This window comes from Phodopus roborovskii, unplaced genomic scaffold (genome assembly GCF_943737965.1).
Source record: "Phodopus roborovskii unplaced genomic scaffold, PHOROB, whole genome shotgun sequence".
NCBI lineage: Eukaryota > Metazoa > Chordata > Mammalia > Rodentia > Cricetidae > Phodopus > Phodopus roborovskii.
Window position 1 is genome coordinate 5,395,024 of NW_026126602.1, and position 25,250 is coordinate 5,420,273.

The following is a 25,250-nucleotide window of genomic DNA, read 5'->3' on the forward strand; positions in this document are numbered from 1 at the left end:
TTCTATTTATTCTCTCTGCCTGCCAGCCCTGCCTATTTCTCATGTCTAGGTATTGGCCATTCAGCTGTTTATTGGACCAATCAGGTATTTTAGACAGGCAAAGTAACACAGCTTTACAGAATTAAACAAATGGAACATAAAAGAATGCAGCACCAAAGAATGTAACACATCTTTGTATCATTAAATAAATATTCCACAGCATAAATGAATGAAATGTACCTTGTTAATATTCTACAACAACAGTTTTAGAAGTACATAATAATCTGTATAGGAATAATGTGTCCTTTATGAGAACTGAATTTCAATTTATGTGAAATAAACTGACACCCCCCCCTTTTTTTTTTTTAACATTTACATATACTGAAGAAAAAGAGAAGGGAGAGGGAAGGAGATAACACAAAAACATGCCTGGAAATAGCATTGAAACTAAATCTTAGTGAAAGCAAAATGTTTTCAGCCTACATAACTGGAAGATGATCATTGAAGCCACAATGAGTTGCTATTATTATGTTCACTGGATAAGTAAAAATGTAGATGTCTCTATGTGGCAGTCTTGATGGGGATGTACAGACATTTCTGGTGGAGTTTATTTGTTGATGTTCTCACTTCACAAAACTCTGTTGTTACCTGATCATATTAAACCAGCATCCACTTCAATTTATTAGTTTCAGTTCTTGATATTGACCTCAGAGTACCATTTCTCAAAGTACTAGTTCTGCATAGATTTTTGAGGTCAAAGCTTTATTCATTGTTTATCTTTTTCATTCTGTTAAGAGTTGTTTTTCTAGAGGCTTCATGAAGTCATTGCTTTGACAGCTAATGCCATGGGGCTCATTTGCATATTAATGCTTCTTACAGCTATGTCGCTTTGAATTCAAATACAGTTGTTCTATGTAGTTATAAACCACGCCAAAGACAGCTTTTAGGGGACCTCTGATATTTTAAATTTTAAGAGTGGACACAAAGGCAAAACACATTTACAAACCACTTACTTAGAGCATTGACTTTTAGACTAGTGGGCTCAACCAGTTGTCAACATGGAGGAACTAGATAGAAATGTCAGTTTTCAGACCCCTATCGTAAACAAAACCAACTTAGTTAAAAATCTCTGAAGATGGGACCCAGAAATCAACATTACAACAAACCTTCCAAGGGAGATTTTCATCACTGCTGAAGCTTAAGAACAGTTATCTTAGGGAAATTCGGGAACTGCATTTAGCAGTGTTCATTTGTAACAAGTAATATTTTTTTAGTGGTGCTAAGATTAGCACCTAAATATAACTTAAATATTTAATAACAGTAATTATTAACAGTTGTTATAAAATTCAGACAAATATACTTGACTGACAGTTTATATTTTATCACTTAACCTAGGTTATTTAGCCAGATAGAATTTTGAATCAAATTCTGAAACTGTTGGCCGTGGGAAGGAAGCTGTTTATGAAGCAGTTATGAATGACCCATAGCTAACAGCTTTTATCTCAGACTACCTGTGATATTAACTTTATTGGGGAAAGTTAAAAGCTCTGTGTAGTTGTCCTTTGCTCTTATGATTGATTCTTGGACACCCCCACATTCAGTAGCTACAAAATCCTTACTCAAGTTCCCTATAAAAAATGCAGACAACTTACACATATACACCTTACTATATTTTAAATTATCTCTAGTTTACTTATTATACCAGTATAATGTAAATGTTCTGAATAGTTGCTATGTGTTATTTAGGGAACCTTCTAAAATACACATGCAGATTCCATGTGGTATTAGTGAAACAGCATTTGGGACTGTGCTTATTGCAAAGGTTTAATAGTAATGCTTCATGTTCACTTTTGTAGCTCTTCACACTGGCTGTTCCCCTTGTTTATAAGCTTTAGAAGTAGAGCTAGTTCAATTGTCATCTTCCTTTATTTTGTTCTATGTGCTTTACAAAGTAGTAAGAATCCCTACCCCACCTTTTTGTTCTGCTACTCTGGGTGTTTATAATGCTTTGTTGGTTGCCTTTGACTAATGCTTTTCAGCAGCCCCTGGCTCAGCTCCTGGTTCCCAGTATGGCACAATGACCAGGCAGATTTCTCGACACAACTCTACCACTTCTTCGACATCTTCTGGTGGATATAGACGAACTCCCTCTGTGACTGCCCAATTCTCTGCTCAGCCTCATGTTAATGGAGGTCCACTTTATTCTCAAAATTCAAGTAAGCTTGTGTTTTGCAGGCATACAGCAATAGTGGAGCTCCTTTTGAAGGAAATTATTTGAAACTGTTATTCTTAATTGTGATAGACAACAATTTAAGCCCGGCTATTTCATGCTTATTTTTGATTTTGAATGTTAATCCTTGAACAACCATCTTAGAAGCAGCTGCTTATCATTTACTCCCCAAGGTTCACTTGAGTATACCTAATCAACCCAGATTCAACAAGTGTTGAAGTGCTATGAGTACTATTACAATATAATTGAACAAAAGTCTTAAATTTCGTGGGCATGGTTTTGATGGTTCAGTAGTGATTCAAACATAGTCAAAGATTTTTCAAAAAATAATAAAAGAAATTGCTGGCTATCACTTCTAAGGTTGTGGACTTCTTTGGAATGCTTTCAATTGAAAACATTTACAATGCCTGCATACTTTCTCTGTCTGAATAATTCTATGGTTGGGAAGGATTTTCCTCTATTCACTTCATATTGCACATCCCAATACTAATTACAGCCAATGTTTTAAAAACTTAAAGGGTTAGGAAATAGACATAGAAATAGAAAGAAAAGGTTTGACTATCTGAAGATAGTTATTGAGTTCACTTTTCCTTCTAAGATGCCAAATCTAAAAAGGCAACACTTTGAAATAAGCCTGCTGTTCAGTATTTATTTTTGATATGAAGTTATTGTATATGGATTGAGTTTTTCTATAGTAGCCTTTTCTCTTTTAGGTGTTTCTAGAACTGAATGTTCTATAAAAAAGAATGATGGCTACTCTATATTGGCATGGGAATTTGCTTGGTTCTTTTTATTTACATTATTTTTTTGATGGGGGGCTGCAAGGCATCACTTTGTAGCTCAATTGGCCTGGTGCTGTCTAACTCATACTGGCCTTGAACTTGCAGCCCTCCTGCTTGTTTGGATGACAGACAAGCACCACCATGCCTAACTTAAGTAGAAGCAGAAGCTGTTGATCTTTTGTGTAAAATTTTGAGTACAGCAAATAGAAAAGTACTTGGGCATAAATGTCTGTATTCACAGACAACACCAAGTTTATACAACCTTTTTCTGGACTAAAATTTTTCATTCAGGACACTAAGAAATATTAAACTTCATACTCCTGTTGGTGTCTTGTTGGTTTTGAATTGTAGCTTTAGTGTAGATCACAGATCAATCATTTTTCACACTAGGTTCATGTTGAGACAGACTGGTATAGAACTCACTATGTAGATCAGACTGACTGAATTCGGTGATCTACCTGCCTCTGCTCCTGAGGCCTGGGATTAAAGAATGGCATGTGCCATCATGATGAAATAGTTGTTTATCCCACTAATTTCATGAACTTTCCATATTGTTTTTTTTTTTTTTAGATTCCCATCTTTATGTTCATGTCCCTCTCCCAATTTTTATTTATAGGGTTTTTATTTCACTAATTCAGCCTTTTCTAGTTTCACAAATGTTTGTGGGACTCTTCCTTGGTCAATATATGTATTCTTTTTGAACCTAGAAAGAAAACTTAGCTCCATGTGTTAGGAGATTTTTGTTTTATCCATTCGTCCTTCAGTCTGAGCTGCTGGTGTGGTTTCACTGGTGTATGGTTGTGTTTAGTTTTGTGATGTGCACATTTTTCTCTCGTATAGATGTGCTGGAGATGAGCGTCTTCGGAGCACATCTCATCTTTCTTCTCCCTCTACTAACAAGCATGACTAGCCATGAAGGGGTCTTCTGAAAATTATTTGGGCTAATGGGAGACTTTTGGTTGTTTTTGTTTTAAAATCAATATCCTGTAACCCTTTAACAAGTTTTCTCTGTAACACAATGAAAGATGACTAGTTTCTGTTAGTGAACTGAATGCTATTTTTAGATCTGTATTTTTAGATCAGCACATATATGTTGCACTAATTTTGAACTTGGAACCTCTTTCACGGTTTTTTTTTTTTTTTAAATGCTTACCAACAAAATGTGTATCCTGCAGTAGATGAAATTTATTTTGATAAAATGATCTTGGGAACCAATAAAGTTGTTTTTCTTGATTAATGCAACATCACTTATTGGTGACCACTAGTAAGCTGGATCTTTCCATTTAAACATGTTGACTTTTTGCAGTAGATGAAATTTATTTTGATAAAATGATCTTGGGAACCAATAAAGTTGTTTTTCTTGATTAATGCAACATCACTTATTGGTGACCACTAGTAAGCTGGATCTTTCCATTTAAACATGTTGACTTTTTGCAGTAGATGAAATTTATTTTGATAAAATGATCTTGGGAACCAATAAAGTTGTTTTTCTTGATTAATGCAATATCACTAGTGACCACTAGTAACCTGGATCTTTCCATTTAAAAACATGTTGACTTTTTCAGCGTCGTTTTTAGCAGTTACTGTCTTGTTAAAATGAGACAAGACAGTAAACATTCTTTGCTTCTAGTTTGTGTCAGTCTTCTATACATTTGTTAGCCACATGAACATTTGATATCATTTTCCTGTAAAGTATCTCCTGAAAAAGGTTACATGTTTCAAACCAGCCAGTGTCTCACTAGAAATTAATGCAAATAATTGTACATTTTGACTAGTTAGAGATTAAGTTTCCTTTTTTCAATATCCATAAAAAGACCACCTTTGATAACTTACCCTGAGAAACTGAAATAATCACAAGGTACAAGGAACATTCTTGTCCCTTAGTAAGTTTAGAGCTGATTTCTTACAAATAAAGCTACCAACTTAAAAAAAGTAACAAGAAATATTATTTTGTAAGCAAGAGTATTTCCCAGAGAGGTGTGTAAATTTAGATGCATAGAACCTTCTTTCAGGGAAACTTGTGATTAATTTATTGATTTAGCTATGTTATTATACAGGTAATCAGCAACTATTACACATTTATTTGGTTTCAAATTTGCAACATTACCTTAAAGCTGAACTAATCTGTTAGTATATAGAATTCTGGAAAGCTCTGTAGGTGTTAAATTGTGACATATTTTAAAAGTGTTTCTTTAGAATTTGGAAAGCATTGTGCTAAAATAACTTGTAGGAAATTAAAAAGTTCCCCAAATAATGTAATGCTAGGTTAAAAGTAAGCGTATTTGTTATTTTATGACCATGTGGCTGAGCACAGCTTGGCCCTAGATTGTGTGGGGAAAAGAACTTGAAGAAGGTAGCAACGTTTGTTTGTTTGTTTTTGTTTTGTTTGTTTTCATTTGCAGACTGTTCTTGGCATACTTGTTTATGTTTGTGGTCCTTGTAACTGACTTCTGCTTTTTGTTTGTTTCTTTTTCTTTATCTGTTTTATTCCCCATACTGTGTTTTGCTGCCAGTTTCTATTGCTCCCCCTCCTCCCCCCATGCCTCAGTTGACTCCACAGATACCTCTCACAGGCTTCGTGGCCAGGGTGCAGGAAAACAGTAAGTCTGCAAACACAGCCGTCAGAGATTAGAGGCTGTCTCCTCTAGCATGCATGGCTGATGAGTCACCATTTTCCTTCTTACTGAGAAGCTAATCTTACCTTGAAGAATAGGTACAGATGTGTGTTACTTAAACTGAAGAGCACGGGCTTCAGTTCTTTCTTCTTGTGTGCATGATTACTGACCCATATCAATTTCAAAATTGCAGTTTTATTAAGTATATAAGTGAGCTACGACAAGATCTGTTATTTGCATACTTTCAAGCAAAGATTATTGAAACACAAGAATGCAAATCCCTAATAGTTATTGGAAGAATTAAAAAATATTTTGCAACTGGGTATGGTGCATGCCTGTAATCCTAAACCCTTAGGAGGCTGAGGTAGGAGATCTTTGTATGTTGGAGGATACTGTGGGCTATATAGTAAGACTCTGTCTTTAATAAAACTAAAGAAGAAGCCAAAAACAGCAACAAAAATGTGTAGTCTTACAGATTTGTCAAGGTGTAATTACACTGTACATTTATCAGGAAACTGAGACAGGGCTCCTTCCCCCTCCTTTAATAGCACAATATTTTAGAAAGGGCCAGTGAAGCAGCTCTGTGGATAAAGACCCCTGTCATCAAGCATGTGACCTAAATTCAGTCCTCAGTCCCATATGGTAGGAGAGAGTAGAGGCTTATATGTTGTTTTCTACATTCCACACATGCATAGAACAAATCAGGTGAAAAAATTAGCAAAGGACTGGAGATTCTGATCAACATGAAGCTTCTTTATTACAAATGAATCTTGTGGGCTGGAGAGATGACTCAGTAGTTAAGAGCACTTGTTACTTTTGTAGAGGAGCCAGGTTCAGGTCCTAGCACCCATGTGACAGCTCATAACAGTCTAACTCAATGCTGTGGGCTCTGTACTCGTGATGCACATACATACATACATGTAGGCAAAACAATCATATACATAAAATTATTTTTAAAACAACCCTGAATCTTCGAGAATAAGTGAATCACGTGCATGTTGTCTGTCTGAGGGGCTGACAAGGAAGGTAGAGTTTGCCTCATGACCTGACCAATAAGTGAGGGCCTGAGAGATGGCATGCCAGATATAAATAAAGCATGTCTATTTTCTTAAGCTTAATGAAGACTAGGGTCAACAACTCACATTAAATATTTTTAATTAGTCTAGGTGAACTATATCATTGCTGATTACCTTTGAGGTTATACATGGTCCTGCACGTCCAGAGTGAATATTGTGTGGCACACAAAAAGTACAGCTGCTGAATTGTTCAATGTCAGACACTGAAGTTAAGATAGTATTTGGTTCTAATTTACTTCATTGGGGATCTCCCTAAAAATAAATTTCAGGATTATTTGAGTGATGAGCAACATACCTTTTAGGGAAGCACATTTGTTGAAAGTTCTATGTCAGCTTCTGCTGACTCTTACATTGCTGCTCTCATTCCATCCTTTCCACAGTCCTTATTTAGGTTACATGCTAGGCTTTGGTAAGGATACAAACAGTTTAAGATAAAGTCGCTTCCTTCACTAGATGTGTAAGAGGCTCTTGTTAATGTAGATGTGCAAGCCCTTTTATTATTAGCTTCAGTTTGAAAAATTCTGTGTTCAGATATTTAAAATTAAATGAATCTAAGGTGTTTAAAAATAAGCAGTGGGGATAACTTACTAGGCACTGCTGTTCCTTTCACCATTTTGATGCTCTTGGCAATTGTACCCAGGGTCTTGTACACGTCAGGTCAGTTGCTCTAAGACTGAATTACATTTCTCAGTTCCTGGGTTTTGGAGTGGCTTTCCTGTGTCACTTAGGCTGGCCTTGCAGTAGAGTTTCTTATGTCTCAGCTTCTGAGTAGTGTAATGACAGGTATGTTCCATCATGCCCAGCCCATCAATATTACTGTTTTTTTTTTTTTTTTTTTTTGATGCTAAAACAGTTTAGAAACTAAATATATCAGAAATTGAAAATGCCAGTTCATCCTTTTATACTGCTACATTATGAAGAATTGCTAGGAAATAATTTTAGTAGCCATTGGACTTTTTGAGTCTAGAGACCATTGACTAATCGGTAACTGGAAAGAACAGAAATCTGTTGTCAAAGGGATCCCTCAATACAACTATTTTTGTTCCTTTTTAACAAACAGATGATATTGAGTTGTTGTTCTTACACCACTGATATTTCAGGCTTATTTCTATTGTATATTTTTACTTTAAATATTTTCTGAAGTACAATTATGTTATGAGCTTTTAAAATACCTCTGGTGCCCAGAAGAGGTAACAATAAAGGCATGTAGCTTTTAACCTAATCTGGTTTAAGATATAAACCCCTAATGACTTATGCCTTTTATTAGTAACAACAGAAAGCCTTTTAAAACAAATATGAATAGTACGAGGTAAAGTGTTAGGGCAGAAGAAAGTTGGATTGACCAGACTTTTGCCAGTGTATAGTAAATGACTGGAATGTCATTTGTTGAATGGAAATCTACAACTAGTATGCTGTAAAAATGAAGGGTGACAGCAATGTAGGGACTCCAAGAAACATGCAATGTGCTGTGGTTATTTGCTCTCAGGATGGGTTCCCACCCCTTCTCTTTCTCCACACCAGAAAGCTCTATGGAGGAGGTAGATATAGGCAGTGCATGTGGTGGACGGTCCAACTGTAGACTTGTCAGATGGCTGTGAGTGAGCATCACCACAAAGAATTTACTTTTTGTTATCCTTTTCATCTTAAGGATAAAAGTAGAAATCACAGAACTGAAATAGTCATGATATAGGATTTTTTTTTTTTTTTTTTTTTTTAAATGGACCTGCTGATTACATTTTCAACATATTCTGTCAGGAAGAAAAACTTTTAAAAACTTACATTAGCTTATATAAGAATGTTTTCTTTCCATCTCTTTTTTCTTTAAACACACACACACACACACACACACACACACACACACACACACACACACACACACACTCCTACCTACCTACCTTTCCTGTACCAAACCATGAGCCACTTAGTGCAGCTATGGATAGAGTAGAATTAGCTGTATTGACCAGGCTGACCTTGAACTCACTTTGATCCACCAGCTTCTACTTCCCAAGTGCTGGGATTAAAGACATGCACCACCTTGCCTGATTTTTTTTTTCCCCCTCCTCCTCTGCTAAACTTTTAAAGGAATTTGTGGAGTAGAAGTTTGAGCATAGTTGTGTTAGCTTCGAATTTCTAATTCTAGAAGCATTGGTGGCCCAGTAAGCACAATTCTAGTCCCACACACTCATATCACTGTTAACACCCTTGATTTTTTTTATAGCATGCATACACATGCACCCTAGCCATCTAGAATCTGAAGTGTGATTCATTTTTATTGTTTGTTTATTTTTGTTTCTTTTAAAATTACTACATCTTCAACATTTTGTGTTTAAATCTTGTGTTTAAGTTAGAAAATTGGATCTTTAGGATGTGGTCTCATCTCATGATTATTTTTTTTAGCCATGATGCAAAATCTTAGTTTCCTTTCTACATTAAATTTTGATTATGAATATAACTAATGCTTTAAAAATATTTAATGTAATTTTCTAGTTGGGAATTTTTTTGTTGTTTTTGTTAAAATTTAAATAAGATTAGAAAACAAACAAAACCTCATACAGATGCAAACCTAATATTACAAACTTGGCTTTTTTCTCTATTAAAACAATAAATAAAAAATGTGTCCACTTGAGATGTAGTTTCTAGGGCACTAAAGCTATTATTAAAAGCCAAAATTGAAGGCATGAATATACATTGTAAAACTGGTCAGATCTCTAATGTAAGATACTGAATGGTATTCCAAATGACAGGGTCCCTTAGGTAACCAGGCCCAATGGAGCATTTGTTTTGACCTGAATCTTAGGATAAGGAAACTTCTTTACTCCTGTAATTCTTATGAAAGTAGATACTGTATCCTAACCTATTGCATTCATCAATGTGTAGTATTTATTGTGCTTATTTAGCTCATTGTATTATTGCAGAATTTTGCTTAAAAGCAGTATAAACTTTAACACACCCAGCTTTTATTTCTAATCACTGCATGTTTTATATAGTGCATGCTGTATGAGTTAGAATTTTGTTAAATTCTGTTAATTAGAAATTTTTCATTTAAAGTAATCACTTGTCTGAATCCTTTTAGTTGCTGATAGCCCAACTCCACCACCTCCTCCTCCACCGGACGACATTCCCATGTTTGATGACTCTCCACCTCCACCACCGCCTCCTCCGGTGGACTATGAAGATGAGGAAGCTGCAGTAGTTCAGTATAGTGACCCTTATGCAGATGGTGATCCTGCATGGGCTCCCAAGAACTATATTGAGAAAGGTGAGGTACTGCTATCATGGACTGATTTGAAGTCAGTAACCCAATTACAGAGTTTTATTACTGTTTAAAAAAAAAAAAAATCACATCCAGTGTTTCTTACCTTCCTTACCAGTCAAGATGGTAACCCTTACTGCATATACTTTGTGTTCTTCGGCAGTAAGTAAAGGAGGCTTTCTTTCTGTATATTTAAATTAAATTTGTTAGATGTACCTTTTTTCTTTTTAAAAATATAATTTCTTTATTTAATCTTTGGGAAATTTCATATCATGTACACCAGGTCCACTCACCTCCCAGTCCGTCCATATTTACCACAACCCCTTTTCCCCCAGCAGCCCTCCAAACAAACAAACAAACAAAAACAAACAAAACAAAAAACACCCAAAGCAAACAAAAAAATCAAACAAAAAGCCAAAAACAAAAATACCAAAAGAACAATCCAAACAACCCCTTCAGTCCTCCATTTTTCCCTCTCTCCAACACCTCATTTGTCCTGGTGGCATTGGGAACCACAGTGGGTCACACAGTATAGACTTTTCTACAATCAGCTTTACTTGCCGTGAGTTATTGGTCTGGTTCAAGGCCTCTGGTACACCATTATCCCTGCATGCTCACTGGAACTCCTCTGGGATATCCCTGGGTTGCTATGGAGATCGTGGGGTTATCGTTGTACAGGACCAGTCCGTTCACTACCTCAGGCAGGTCCTGGATGTTAGGGTAGAGTTAGTGTGTGGGCCTGGGTGCTAGTGTAGCTGGTCAGTCCAGGCCACTGGGGGGTGCTTCTGGCTTCAGATTGATTTGCTTGTCTGTCTTTTTTAGATCAGCTTTTTTAGATGAGCTAAATTAAAATGACTTACTGATGCCATAAGTAATTAGTGATGACTTTAAGCATTCCCTCAGCCCCTACTTCTTCTTTTGCCTTGCCTCCCCGGCCTTTATAATTTTTTAAAAATTTTTTATTATTAAAGGCCAGGTGTAGTTTAGATTTTGCTGGCTATATTGACTCAACTGTTTTGTAGCCCAAAGTCAGGAGTCATTATATATGTGAGTAGATGTAGCTGTGTTCAACAAAACCTTATTTTTAAAAAATAGGCAGCGGGAGGCTGGAGAGATGGCTTAGAGTTAGGAGCATATCCTTGCTCTTGTGGAAGACCCAGGCAGGTTTAGTTCCCAGCACCCAACCCACATGGTAGCTCACATCCATCTATAACTTCAATTCCAGGGGATCTGATGCCTTCTGACTACTGGCACCAGGCACATATGTGGTACACATTCAAATATGCAGATAGAACACTTATATACAGAAAATAAGATTTAAAATAAGTAAATCTAAAATATTAATGGTGATGAGTCAGATTTGCCAGTGGACTGTTGTTTGTTGACTTCTGGTATAAATAATATTAATATTTAGCAGGATTAAGCTAGGCATGGTGGTATATCCACCTGAAATCACAGTACCCAGGAGGCAGAGGAAGGAGGATCATTTTAAGTCTGACAGTGATTATCTCAGTCTTTTGCCATGGGCAAAGAAAAGATAGATTTAATAGGATTATTGACTTGTGGTAAAACAGCATGACTGAAATCAAGTTGGGGAAGAAAGGATTTATTTCTTACAGTCTATAAGGGAAGTCAGGGCTGGAACCTGGAAGCCATGGAGGAGCTCTGTTACTGGCTTTCTTCTCTTTGCTTGCTCAACCTGCTTTCTGACTGCATCTAGCACCACCTGCCCGGGAGTGACACCACCCACCACCCACCGTGGGCTACGGTTACCCACATTAATCACCAGTCAAGAAAATGCACCACAGACTTGTACAGGGCAGTCTTAGGGAGGCATTTTCTTAATTAAGATTCTTTCTTCCCAGACATCTTCCTAGCTTGTGCAAATTATAGAACAGCAAGTACACTTATATTTCAAGTCATAATAGCCACTTTTGTAATGACAAGATAATGAAACCTGTTTAATTTGGATTAACAGTTTATGACAAGACTATTCCGAAAGCCTTGTTCTTATTAATAATTCAAATGTAACCTAATGTATGCTGATGCGATCCTATTCTCTGGATTAACCCAATAGGTTTAAATTTCAGACAGCCTTACAGTACATACGAAGAGAGAGTTTGACCCTTTATCTTGATTAGATCCTGGAGAAATAGGATCAATCAAATTATTATTAGTGGTTAAGTAGTGGTAAGAGGAATTATATGAGGGAGTATATTCATTGAGATGAGACTATTGCAGAGGAAACCAGAAGCCAGTGTGGTTCACTACCTTTCTGAGCCATCTGCATAAGTCTATAGCACTGAATCCCACCTCCTGTGACTCTAGATACAAGATTATTACCAAAGTTAAATTATTTAGAGCTTAATTAATAATTGTTAATCCTTTGCAATCACTTGATCCTTTTAGCTTGTTATTTAGCCAGGATATTTTTGATAGTATGTGCACTTTTAAGCTTTGATATGCTGTTGAGATCATAATCATCATACTGTGATTTTGCTGTAGAACTAAAATGGAAAGAATGGGCTTGTGAATCCATTTACCACATTGTTTTGTAAGGAGAAAAAACTGCCTGTTTAACTTAGTAAGTGATGGCAATTGATCATTATGTAATCTTTCCCTGTTTCGCTAATTTAGAGTTAATAAGGAGACAGGCCATTTTTCTTAGGGTAAAAATGTAAGCATAATATATGCTCAAAAAATTAACTTATTTTAAGAAAAGAGAGTGCTAAGAATAAGTGAAGTAAATTTAAAAAATCATGTTATATATCGTTCACATGTAATTTTAGAATTATGTTATAAAATAGATTTAAGGAAATATTTAAATTCACAAAGCAATAATACAGAAAGTAGTACATCTAAGTTGATTTCCCTTTCTACAACAACAGAAAGTATATTTTAACTGGAAAGAAAGGAAGAGTTTTTTGAACTTTGTATCACACTTTCTGCATTTTCCTTTTGCCATTTTAAAACCTGAGCATATCTCCACCAATTACCATGGAATTTTGAATAAGTAGATTTATAAATGTACGGTATGGTTAAAATAGACAGCTTGAGTTGTTAATCTGCTTTACTGAATGACTATGTAGCTAGCTGTTCATAATGCATTTGTAAAATGGTACTTTGCTTGGATATTCCTTGGACATTTGTCTGAATGAATATAAATACTAAATGAACCCTGAATTCAACACTTGGTTCAATGGGAATGCAGGTCTGTAATCCTAGCATTTGGGGTTGAGACAAAAGATCAGTATAAAGCAAAAAAATGAGATTTTTGTCTCAGAAAACCAAAACTAAAACCTAAATTCCAAGATTTTAAAATTACTATTACTTCATTTGTTTTATGGAGGAGGGACACATGCCACAGTCTGCATGAAGATCAGAGGACAGCTAACAGTCTGTTCTCTTTTGCCATATAGATGTCTAGGTAGGAATCAAAGTCAGGTTATCTTGGTGGCCCTCGGATGTTTATTAAAGAGATTTAGAACCCAGTGTGATCATTATTGTCAGTGTGGTTAGTGGTTTAGGGACTTCGTTGGCCACTTATTTACACTGGTAGGAAAATTAAGTCCAGCAAGGCAGCAGCAACAGCGGTGGTGTTGGCACATGGCTTTAATCTCAGTACTTGGGAGACAGAGGCAGGCAGATCTCTGTGAGTTCAGGACAGCCAGGGCCACGCAGAAAAACCCTGTCTTGAAAAACAAAACTACTTGGTTTTCATATACTATATAGATTTGTCATTACATATTAAAGTTCAAGTAAATGGAGATTGTACTCTCATGTCATACTGTTTTTTTCCACAGTTGTTGCAATATATGATTATACAAAAGACAAGGATGATGAGCTGTCTTTTAAAGAGGGTGCAATCATCTATGTCATAAAGAAGAACGATGACGGCTGGTTTGAAGGAGTTTGCAATCGAGTGACTGGACTTTTCCCTGGGAACTATGTGGAATCAATCATGCACTATACTGATTAGGCTTTTTTTTTTAATTATATTTTCTTTTTTTCTTTTCTTTTCATGTAGGTTATTACTCTGTCATACTGTGGGACTATATGGTTAACAGAATTGTTTTAATGTTTAAAATGTGCCCAAATTTTCAGGACATAATGTTTTATTGGTATATTTGGACGTCTACCTGTAAGCATAAATTTTGAAGGCAGTTCATATATTGCTGAACAGCAATTTATACCAGAGACTGCCTGTAATTGATTATGCATATGTACTCACACCTTGATAACTTTATGACCAGCCTAAATATTCTGAGGATGTGGTTATGTTTAACAAATCATGGGTCAGAATGCACCATTACATGTTTCAGTGCAGCATGGTCACTAACATTATGTCAGACTAATAGGAAAAACAGAAAACTTAATGTTGGTGCTGGTCATACTTTTGGTTTAAATTCTCATTTTTTAAGAATACTATGTTTAAAGCATGCATAAAATTTTATGTATTGAAAGATACTTAACAATTCAAGATGCTTCCAATTTGTGTGACATTTATCTGGAGTACTTAATACTTGAGTCTCTAGGTTCTTCATGTGAAACGAAAGATTATCTGTAATGTTGTAATTTGTACCTAAGTTTTTTAATGAGTGAAATTTGCATTATAAATTTTCCATTCATAAATACATAAGTGAACCAAGGGATTTTGTCCTCTCCTTTACTGGTTTGCTTTAAACATGTGTGCTCATGCATATGCATGCACACAATCCCAACACAAAAAGATTTATTGCAGAATTATGGTTCTATTTTCTCAATGTATAAGGTGGGAAATATTTTTAGCTTTATCTTAATGTGTCTGAATAGCAAAGTCACAGAGTTTTGCAGATTTTGGAGCTAAGACATTGTGTCAAAGTAAGCACATCATCCTGTAGGTTAAAAATCCAAAGGAGTGCCACACTAGTCCCGCGGTTTTAATGAAAATGAATTTACACTGGTTCAGTGGAAGGAAAATGTTTTACATCTTGTAAAAGTGAATGCAATTAATTTGCAGATAGGCATATTTAATCCATTACCTGGCACTAGGGAATGTAAGATTTTACAATGGGGAAAGAAAAGTAGGCCATGTATTACTCTGTAAACAGGTAATAAGCAGGTTTGTATTGTGACTGAAATGCAACACATGCACTTTGTGTGTCTCCTTGATTTAAGGGAGGACTAGAGGGATATTGCTCTTGTATATAATTCTGTCCTGCTTAGGATATTACAGTAGATCACACAAGTGTGGGTTTCTATGTATTGAGGCTACAGACATATGACAGCATAGTAAGTGCGAGAACAGTGCAAAGTATTTCTGAAGATTAAAGACCATTGTTCCTACCAAATCAACAGCTATTTCATATATATCTTACCTTTGTTATTTTTGAAGTATTATGTCATTAGTGATCAGATAGCTATATTATACCTTTTCTTTTTGAAGCAGAATGTTTTCTTAATTTGTAAATAACCTGTTGTCTAAATTTTATCTACAGTCTTTTATAATAAACTGTGTTCCTATATGAAAAAATTTGGAATTGTTAAAATATAACTAATGTGGATTTAAATTTAAGTACAGACTTCAAAATTCTCTGGCTTTTAATCTTATGGTGAAACAAAGGCAAACCACTTGAATTTTAACGTTGATTATTTATTTGTGTAATGGCTTTCCATGTGGGCATTAACAATGTAAACAGGACCACACATAACCATCAGGATACCTCGATTAGAATTTATAGGACTATAATGACACTGGTTTAATTACATTTAAAAAGTTTTCTGAAAAACTTTGCCAATAAAAAAAAATTGCCCATCAATAAGGTTGAAATTATTTTCTAAAGTGAGTTTTGGTTATCTGCACATGAAGCAAATAGTGTTTCACAAAATTCATTAGGCACAGTCTGGTAAAATAGCTGCCAGAAAGAACAGGAAGAATTGTCATTTATCTCTTGTGAGCACACTTTCAGAAAGCTGGATGAGGGCATCCCTTTCTGTAGATGGTCTAAGTTTCCTGATCTCTCTCACTGCTTCATGGCAGTACTGCTGGGCGAGGTAGGTTGTTTGTTGCACGCCATCACTCTATAGGAGACAACAGAACAGACAGATCACTGATTAGCTTCCAGAATGCTGTCACAATAGATTAAAACAGTTAATAATCTGAAGTTTTTTTTTTCCAGCAAATGGCTGTTGTTTCTGTTTATTTCATATCCCATTTCATATGGAAACATGCTTTAGTTCTATTAGCACATATAGAAGTCATTTTATTACTTCTACTGAAGCATTACAAGTTTTTAAAAAGTTCTATCTAGATAAAAGACCTACCTATTTTAAAGTGAAAACCCAAAGGGCTTGTGATGAAAATGCCTTTCATATTGCAAATAATGCAGCTCATCCCCAGCATTTCCAAATCGAATCATTATATCACTGTGTTCAGTTCTTCTGTGGATTACCTTTGCCGTCATATAGGATTCTTCTGATTTCCTCTTGTATGAGGACACTCTCTGTGCCATTAAAGATGGTTACATTCTGGAAATATGTTTCTAATGTTGGTTCTTTCTAGAAGTTGGACACTAATAAAACTTTTCCCCCCTCTGATACAATGTTTACTATGGAATTAAGTAGTATAATGAAAAACTTCCTTCTCCAAGGGTCTCTTATATTTTGGTTGTGAGCCCAGTCTTTAACAGCTAAGCCATCTCTCCATCCCTTCTTCATGGGTCTCAATTGCTGTTATTTAAAATACAGTATTCCCAATATATGGTTGAAAAGCTATACTCAAAACATGAGTTTAGTTTTCTATGCCATCTTGCAAAAAAGCATGCTTTCTCTTCCTTGGTGTTTCGATATATCTTGCTGATGAACCTGTGCAAATAACCTATTTCAAAGGGTATGTGAGAAATAAAACTTGTTTTCCTTTTTGAGACAGGATCTCATTATGTAGCCCTGGCTGGCCTAGAGCTTACTATGTAGGTCAGGGTGGCTTCAAACTCACAGAGATCCATCTGCCTTTGCCTTCAACTTACCTGAAGATATATTGAGTAATTTAACTCAGTAGTTTGGAAGGCATTGCTTCACTGTATTTTGGCATCTAGTATTTTTGTTGCACACAGCCAGTTTTGGTATCTTTGCCTTTGTAATGACCACTTTGTAGATAGTCTTCTTAAAATATGTTACATTATGGCTTTCACATACATACATTAACACTTTGTTCTTATTGACCCCTCCTGCTATTGTACCCAATCACCACTTGTTACTGGCCCTCTTTCTCAATGTTACCCTTTTCTGATTTTATGTAAATATAGTTCATTAACACTTCCTCCCCCACTTAAGTTTTTTTCTTTTTTTATGATCTACACATGTACAGATTTAAATCCAGTTTATGAAAAATGATTTTGAGACTGACTTGTTTTGACTAATAATCTTTAGTTTTGTCCATTTCCTATAAATGTCATAATTTTATTTTTAAATATATTTTTTAAGGTTATACGTACGTCTGTGTGGGTATGCACATGTTGAGTATATGTATCATGTATTCTAGAAGAGGATGTCTGAGCTCCTGGAACTGGAGTCACAGACAGTTGAACTACCAGGTATAGATGCTATGAACCAAATACGTGTCCTTAAAGAACAGTAAGCTATCTCTCCAGCTCTGATTTAATTTTCCCTTGTGGCTGGATAAAATTCCATTGTGCATATGTATCTCATTTTCTTTTCATCAGTTTATGAACACCTAGGTTAGTTCCATTCTTAACTACAGAGAACAGTTGAGCACTAGACCTAGACTGTAAATATACCTGATTATATGCTATCTTAAAGGTCCAAAGGATGTATAACCCAGGAGTGATAGAGCTAGGTCATATGGTAGTTCTCTGCACGGACTTCCATAGTGGCTACATGAGTCTGTATTCCCATTAGTAGTAAATAAACTGCACCCTCACCAGTATTTATCATTATTTTCTTGATAATAGCCATTCTGATGATGGTTAAGATAGAATTTCAGTTTTAATATACATTTCCCTAATTGCTAAAAATGTTAAACACATTTTCAAATACTTTCTGACCATTTGTATTTCTTTTGAGAATCGTTAGCCTAATTAGTGAATGGTTAATTTAGCATTTAAATTTTGCTGTTCTTTATATATTTTGAGTGTTTAATATAAAGTCTGTATAGTTAGTGCCTTCCCCTCAACCTCCCCCTCCCCATCCCCCGGTACATGCTATCTGTTGATCATGCAGAGGTTTTTATATAAAAAAAATCCCATTTGTCAGTTCTTGGGATCATTTTCTGTTTTGTTTGAGTTGAATGATGGGCTGGAAACAAGGTCCTCAATGGTGAGGATCTTGCTAATATGCAAAGGTCTGTTTAGTACCTGGCACCAGGGAGTTTAAAAGAAGTCCTGTTTTAAGAATTCATGATCTGTATGGATTCTTCTAACTAGTTTTCAGTGTCTTTTCTATACACACTGTCCTATGCTAGAAGTTTTAATCAGTTCTTTAGTAACCCTGATTGTCCACACATACTTTGCTATAAGAACTACATTTAATTTCCCTCTTCAGTCTCATTGATCACTTGAGACTTTGATTAGCTCTCTAACCTTGTTTTTGGACATACCTGAGCATGGTACAAAGATGTGTCATCATTTTCTAAAATGTATCAGTTGCTCTAATTATTTATATTACAGTTAGGTATTATAAATGACCTCAAAGTGGTTTAAAGTGTAAAGCAATATTCTAACATTTTGATATAGGTAGCTTTAAACACCCATATCCAAGGAGGGCTTCTGCAACCCTCAGGGATACCAAAGGATGACTGCAGTATTTATTTCTAAGGCCCTCTGATGGATACTGGAATTGAGCTTTTTATAGCACTGCCAAGTACTCACTAAAACACTGGAAACATAATTATTTATATTTAGAATTCTGTCATGTGTTAAATTTGTTGTTAATACTTGTTTGCTTACTCTACTAAATGCATATAACTTGTAGCCTCCAGGTAACTATGAATTTGGGAAGTGATCATCCATTCTTAACAAAATCCCATTTATGTTGTGTGCCTGGTGTATGGGTGTGGGCTGGCACATGTAGATGTAAGGTTTCCCCTTCTGCCATATGGGTCACTTCAGAACGTAAAAGAGAAATTGTATTAATTGAGTTTTCTTTGGCTTATGAGATGGCTCAGCAGGTCAAAGAGCTTGCCGTTATGCCTAAGCGAGTTCAATCTCTAGGACTCACATGGTGCAAGACAAGAACCAGCTCCTGCAAGCACAATGTATAGGCACTGGAATAAAATGTAAAACTAGGTAAGTTGGGGTTCTTTTTGTTGTTTTTATAATGAACTTCCTTCCTAGTTTTTGTCAAACCAACTTGGCTCTGTACCCCGCCCCCCCCAAAAGCAGCTGTACCTATTTGTTGCTTTCTTATTTTTAAATAGTCTTATGGGGTGGGGATGAGGGGAGCAGCCACAGTGAGTAAAGGTGCCTGCTGCCAAGCCTGATTGGTTCCTGGGACACACATGGTAGGAAAGAATCTATTCTCATCAGTTGCCCTCAGACTTCCACATAGGAGGTGGGTACATGCATATGTGCAAACAATCGTCTTACCTGTAATACATACTGCCGGGCTCTGTCCACATCCCCTGGTAAACTGAACCGTCTCATTATCATAGCATTCATTTCTGGGAACTAACCACAAAGAAGGGAAATCTACTTAATGTTCTGGAGGAATGAAGCATTTTAATACATTAAAAAAAAAAAGTGGGGGCTGGAGATAGCTTAATAGTTAAGAACACTTGGTGCTCTTTCAAGGGACCTGCATTAGATATCACCCACATCAGGCAGCTCACAATCTTCCTGTAACTCCACTTCCATAACAAGATCTGTCATGCTTCAGGCCTCTAAGGCCCTGCACGTACGTGGTGCACATAGAGACAAACAGGCATACACACAGTAAACAAAAACATAATTGTTCTATCCATAGGCCAGTTTTGAGTACGTTTCAGGAGGACAACTACTGTACTTTGACCTTCCCTGGGTTCTAATTCAGTAGGATAAGGTTTGAGAATGCCTTTTTTAATGAATTTCCAGGTGATGATGAGACTGCTGGTCTAAGACTACATTTTTAAAGCCACTTATCTAGAAAGAGGAATTAGAGATTGTTTGCTTGTGTGGGGGCTGCATCAAGTGCCTAGATCCCATCCATTCCCAACAAATCTGATTACACTGATGTTATGATTACCAGAACTTCCCTGATATTTTAATGCATAGCAAAGTTGAGATTGACTGGATTAGAGGAGGTAGAGGTTATCAATCAGCCAGGTCAGAGTAGTGAGTTATAGAAAAGATGAGAGGGTTTGGGGTTACATGTCAGCATTAGAGCATTTGCCCAGAATGTTAGAGCTTTGGTTTTATCTTTAACACAAGAAACAAAACTCATGGTCTTGGAGACTTTACAGGGGAGGGAAATCCTTCTTTCTGCTCTTCCCAGTTCAATGGTTGGTCCAAGAACTCATTCATTATAGCACAAACTAGCAGAAAAAGAGGTGAAAGTGCTGCCGGGTCTGAGGCCTAGAGTTAGATCTCAGAACCCCTGCAAAATCCATGCAACCACTGGTCTCCCTGCTATTTGTGTGTACATACACACAGAAATTTTTTAAAAAACATTAATGAAAATGTTTTCCATCCTCCTCATTTCTTAGCAGTTATTTAGGAGGACTGCTACCATCACTAGGACAGCCAGGACAATACACACATCACCTCCAGACCAAGCTCCATGTTCAGGTTCTGCCAGTAACTACCCCAGCTGAATCTTAGCCTTTTCAGTTTGAAATTTCTAGTTTCTAGCAGTCTGCAGTTCTATGGAGTAAGTGGTAGGGTGTGCTCAATCACAGACATCCATGCTTAGAGCAGTTTCCCTGGCACTATGTCTGAGAGGTGAAATAAGTTTTCCTGTAATAGTGACCATAGAATCTGCAGAAGTAGGGCTCACAGAAAAGGCCTAGCTGAATGATAAGGAGCTGATTGTTTCCCTAGAAAAGTATGTCTGAGAACCAAGCTGTCAACATGTGAAAGCAGCTAATGCGTACAGAATTGAAAGAGCCAGCAACTGCTTAGTTCTTCAGTACTAATTTGTACCAGTTACTGGTCTTTTAAGAATAAAATATTAAGAGACAAATCAAGATGTCAATCAAATAATTTTGGTGATTAAAAAGTCAAATCTTTAAGCATTTTTTTTTTTAAAGACCTTACCCTCACCTGGTTATTTCTATGATATGTACCTAGTAAAAGTACCCTGGTTTTTTATATATGAGCTTCTCTCTTTTCACTATAAGTTATGTGTGATAAATATATGCTGATTGTGTAGTTTCTGGTTCTTTTACTGTAGACACCAAGAAAACAAAATTTTAAAGAAAAGTTCAGTTGCAACAAGCATGACTACATTCTTCCTTTGAAATAAGAGCCTGCCAATTTTAATATGCAAATACCAAGCTTCCGTAACACCCCCCACCCCAAGCTACATATGAGGAAGAAGTGAGAAAATGAAGATAGCCCTCGTCCCAGACTCAGAGAGAAGACAGTTTTTATATTTTGTCTTTTGCTTGCTCATGCTGTTTTACAAGTAGGAAACTGACCTTTAAGTGGATAGGATACTAACTTAGAAATCTGTTCACAAAATTACAAGGGTGATCAGTACACTGGGATGAGTTGGCCCCAAACCTGGATAATTCTAAGGCACCAAAGAGTCACCACCATAAGTCTGGGCATCTGGTGCAGGGGCTGGGGGTGGTAGTTGGAAATATGGCTACAGCCTGACATTTAGGTCTAGTGACTTACCAAATCAAATAACAAGCAGACGATAGGTTTTAAAAAGAACTTTTAAATTAACTCATCAATAAAGAAAAATACTTCTATTTTGTTTCTGAGTATTTCACTAATGGTTTCATATGTCATTGAAAGATTTAATATGAAGATTTAAAAATAATATATAGAAAGCCAGACAATTTTCTCACATTATTTCCCAAACTGAAGGATATCACTATATCTTACTTTCCTATGCTTACATTTTTAAATATTATCTTTAGGGAAGGGAATAGCAAGTCTAATCAAGGAAAAAAAAAAAGGAAAAATGTTGCTAATCAAGTCTTTACCTTTAGGTGCACTACAAACAGCAAAAATAATTCTCAGACTTACTATAATCATACTGCAGAAAATGTACATTCAAACTTTCACGAAAATTCATATTTTTGAAAAAATCATAAAGCCTGAAATAGCACAGCAAATTCTAGTAGATATTACCAAGTTAAATGTACAAGGAATTCTAAAGAAAAAGGATGGAGACTTGTTTGTTTAAGATAAATGTGTTTCTTGTCCAGTAGATTTTGTGTATAATTCCAATACAGACATCTGCCTCTGGTTCTGGTTTGCACTTGTGAATAAGGTCATTGACAATGTTTTTGGATTTTTTTTTTTTTTTGGTTTGACAGAATCTCATGTATGTGGCCCAGGGTGACCTTGAACTCACTATATATTGAATTCCTGGTCTTTCTGCCTCTTCCTCCTAGGTGCTGATGATAGAGCCCAGAGATTTGTGCATGCTAGGCAAGACTATCAACTGAGCCCAAGTTTTTGCTCTTGGAGAAAATATAAACACCTATACAAGAATATACAGTCATCATAGGGACCTCTCCAGAAATCCTGAGAAATTTATTTGTGTGTCACACACATGTACACTAAAAATCAAACCCAGGGCTATATATATGCAAGGGAAATCGCTACTGAGCCATAGCTTCCTGAAACATAATTTTTTTTGGGGGGGGGTGCGTTCCAAGACAAGGTTTCTCTGTGTAGCCTTGGCTGTCCTGAAACTCACTCTGTAGATCATGCTGGCTTCAAATTCAGAGATCCACCTGCTTCTGTCTCCTGAGTGCTGGGATTAAAGGCTTTCACCACCACCTCCTGGCTAAATACCTTGACTATCAGGGATAATGCCTAAACAATGGCCATCAGGAAATCCTTCCCAAAGGTATCAAAAATAGAATCAGTCAAAGAGTTCTTAGCCCATCAAATTCTAATGTCGAGATCTTTTACCATGCAGCATTAAAAAGGCAAGCTATTAGTATTTGGGAGGCTGAGGCAAGAAGACTGCTACCAGTTTGGGGAAGACCTATGATCTCAAGAGTAAGACCTATGATCTCAGTGTTACACAGATAGATTAGTTCAAAGCCAAATCTGCGAGCAAGACATTAGTCCATGAGGAAGGTTTACAAATACCTTACAAGTACTCCAGTAAATGTGTATGTTAATCACTAATAATAGTGGATACAGTGTGCAGTATAGCTTCAGTGATAGGAAAGACCAGTTACCTGGTCTGTGAGTAGACCTACTGGGTACTATTATCTACAGTTATTTGCAAGAGCAATTCAAGTATAGGAAAAAATGAATGCCAGTCTTAGAAGACTTGGGGAAGATGGCCTTCTGTGCCATCTACCAGATGTTCCATTTTGGCTAGACAAGAGCATCAGTTTCATTTATAGGACGGACAGTATCTCCTACAAAGCAGAATTGTGAGATCAGGAGTAATGAAAGAAAGAATCCTTTATAAACTAAAATCAACAGTTTTATTAAAGCAAGATACTGTATAATCCTGCATTATTTTCTGAACTTGATTTACCCAAAGTTATTTTAAGCCCCATGAACTTTGGATTTCTAGCTAAGAACCTCTTTTTAACAGTATAATCCACAAAAGATTCTAAACTCGGGGTTTTGAGAACAATTTATAAATACATGCTTGGTTAAGTATAAATATGTATTTGATTAACTTTTGGCCCATGTGCCAAAATGTGAAATGAGTGCTGTCCAGAGTCAGTTTCTGCTCAGCCTCATCATGTGTTTCCTTTTGGAGGTTGCACTGTGTCTTGTAACGCTTTTTCCCATTGCCTCACAGGCAGATGAGGGAAAGTGCTGTCTGATCAGAGTACTAGGTGGCTTGTGACTCTGGGATTTCCCAGCAAGCACACATAAAACTATAGTTTGGGTGAACTTCTGTTCCTTTTCCTTGCTCCCACTTCAAGAACAATTAACCAACCAAGCAACCAACCAACCAAGCAAATATAAAACCTCATCAATTTCCCGACAGCTGTGGGTTACGCCAATCATAAGTCAATCATAAGAGCTGTGCATTCAGTTTCTGTTCTCATTTTGTCCCACTACATCTGAATGCATAAGTAGCTATTAATCCTTTGTGCAGAGGAAAGTAAACAACCAAAAGAAGCCCATTTGTTTCATGGAGCTTATGACAAGTATTTATAATTTTGAGATTTCTAAAAGCAGAACAAACCAAAACTCTAATATAGACTAAATCAGGAGGGAAAGGCTCAGGGCCTAGATGATTTTTTACTGAGCTAGCTGGCTTTGAGCATGGACTTTACTCATACTTACTAACCCATGACTGAGATGAAGGTCTGTAAGTATACAACAAATACTGGTTAGTGACTAATTTTTCTATTATCAGAGATACCTTTATTTATGGCTCAGTAATACTGTGTATTTGTAGGGGTTATGGCATAACAAAATATTCCTTACTAAAGCTTTAATGTACAAAAGGTTTTCTTAAAATAGTTTTAGTAATGATCTTCCTGAATATTGGGGTACTGAGTTAATAAGTCTCATTCTCATGGGAGAAGGGACCTACCGTTCATAGCATGCCCATATTTTGTTGTCTTTTTTTTTCCCGAGGCAGTTTTTTATTTAAATATATGTAGCCTAGATTGTCCTCAAACTCATGATCCTCCTGTATCAACCTCTGGATGTTGGGATTACAGGTCTGTGCTGCCATATCAGAATTGTACACTTTTCACTTTACTTGTACTCAAAATTCTGAGAAGATGGAGTATGAAAATGAGGACAGAAGTTTGAGTGTTCCCATCGTCTCTGTTCATAGTCTTTATTTTTCAGTTGACTAAGACTGTCCATGGTACCCAGCATCAGCCTCCCCTAGGATGAATCACCATCACCGAAGTGGCTCCACTAAATAAGAGGGTGAATGATCATCTCTTCCCTTTCTTGAATCAGAAATGAAACAAAAGGAAGGTCATTGGGTTTTTGTTTTTTTGAGACAGAGTTTCTCTGTGTAGCTCTGGGCCTGTCCTGGAACTCTGTAGACCAGGATGGCCTCAAACTCACAGAGATCCGTCTGCCTCTACCTCCCAAGTGCTGGGACTAAAGGTGTGTGCCACCACCACCTGGCTGGTCATTAGTTTTAATATAAAAACGGAGCTACTTAGTGCTAGAGAAGTTATGACTTACAAGCAACATTTGTGTGTGTGTGTGGGTGGGGAAA

General features: G+C 36.4%; 2 protein-coding genes across 12 annotated transcripts in view; one reads left to right on the forward strand and one right to left on the reverse strand.

Annotated features, from left to right (window-relative positions):
- Abi1 (abl interactor 1) overlaps positions 1-15,447 on the forward strand; it is a 91,693-nt gene extending 76,246 nt beyond the window's left edge. For 2 of the 11 annotated variants that reach the window (XM_051205727.1, XM_051205718.1), the window contains 4 exons: positions 2,019-2,195; positions 5,505-5,591; positions 9,756-9,941; positions 13,739-15,447. In XM_051205727.1, the coding sequence (XP_051061684.1) occupies positions 2,019-2,195; positions 5,505-5,591; positions 9,756-9,941; positions 13,739-13,914 (626 nt within the window). In that variant the 3' untranslated portion in view covers positions 13,915-15,447. The remainder of the gene's footprint in view (positions 1-2,018; positions 2,196-5,504; positions 5,592-9,755; positions 9,942-13,738) is intronic. The other 9 variants (XM_051205717.1, XM_051205719.1, XM_051205728.1 and 6 more) reach the window with 5 other exon arrangements.
- A 99-nt stretch (positions 15,448-15,546) lies between these two features.
- The window catches only part of Pdss1 (decaprenyl diphosphate synthase subunit 1), a 40,700-nt gene continuing 30,996 nt past the window's right edge, over positions 15,547-25,250 (reverse strand). Inside the window, exons 10-11 of the mRNA XM_051205729.1 lie at positions 19,517-19,597; positions 15,547-15,995 (exon numbers count right to left, since the gene is read on the reverse strand). Of these exons, the coding sequence (XP_051061686.1) occupies positions 15,855-15,995; positions 19,517-19,597 (222 nt within the window). The 3' untranslated portion in view covers positions 15,547-15,854. The remainder of the gene's footprint in view (positions 15,996-19,516; positions 19,598-25,250) is intronic.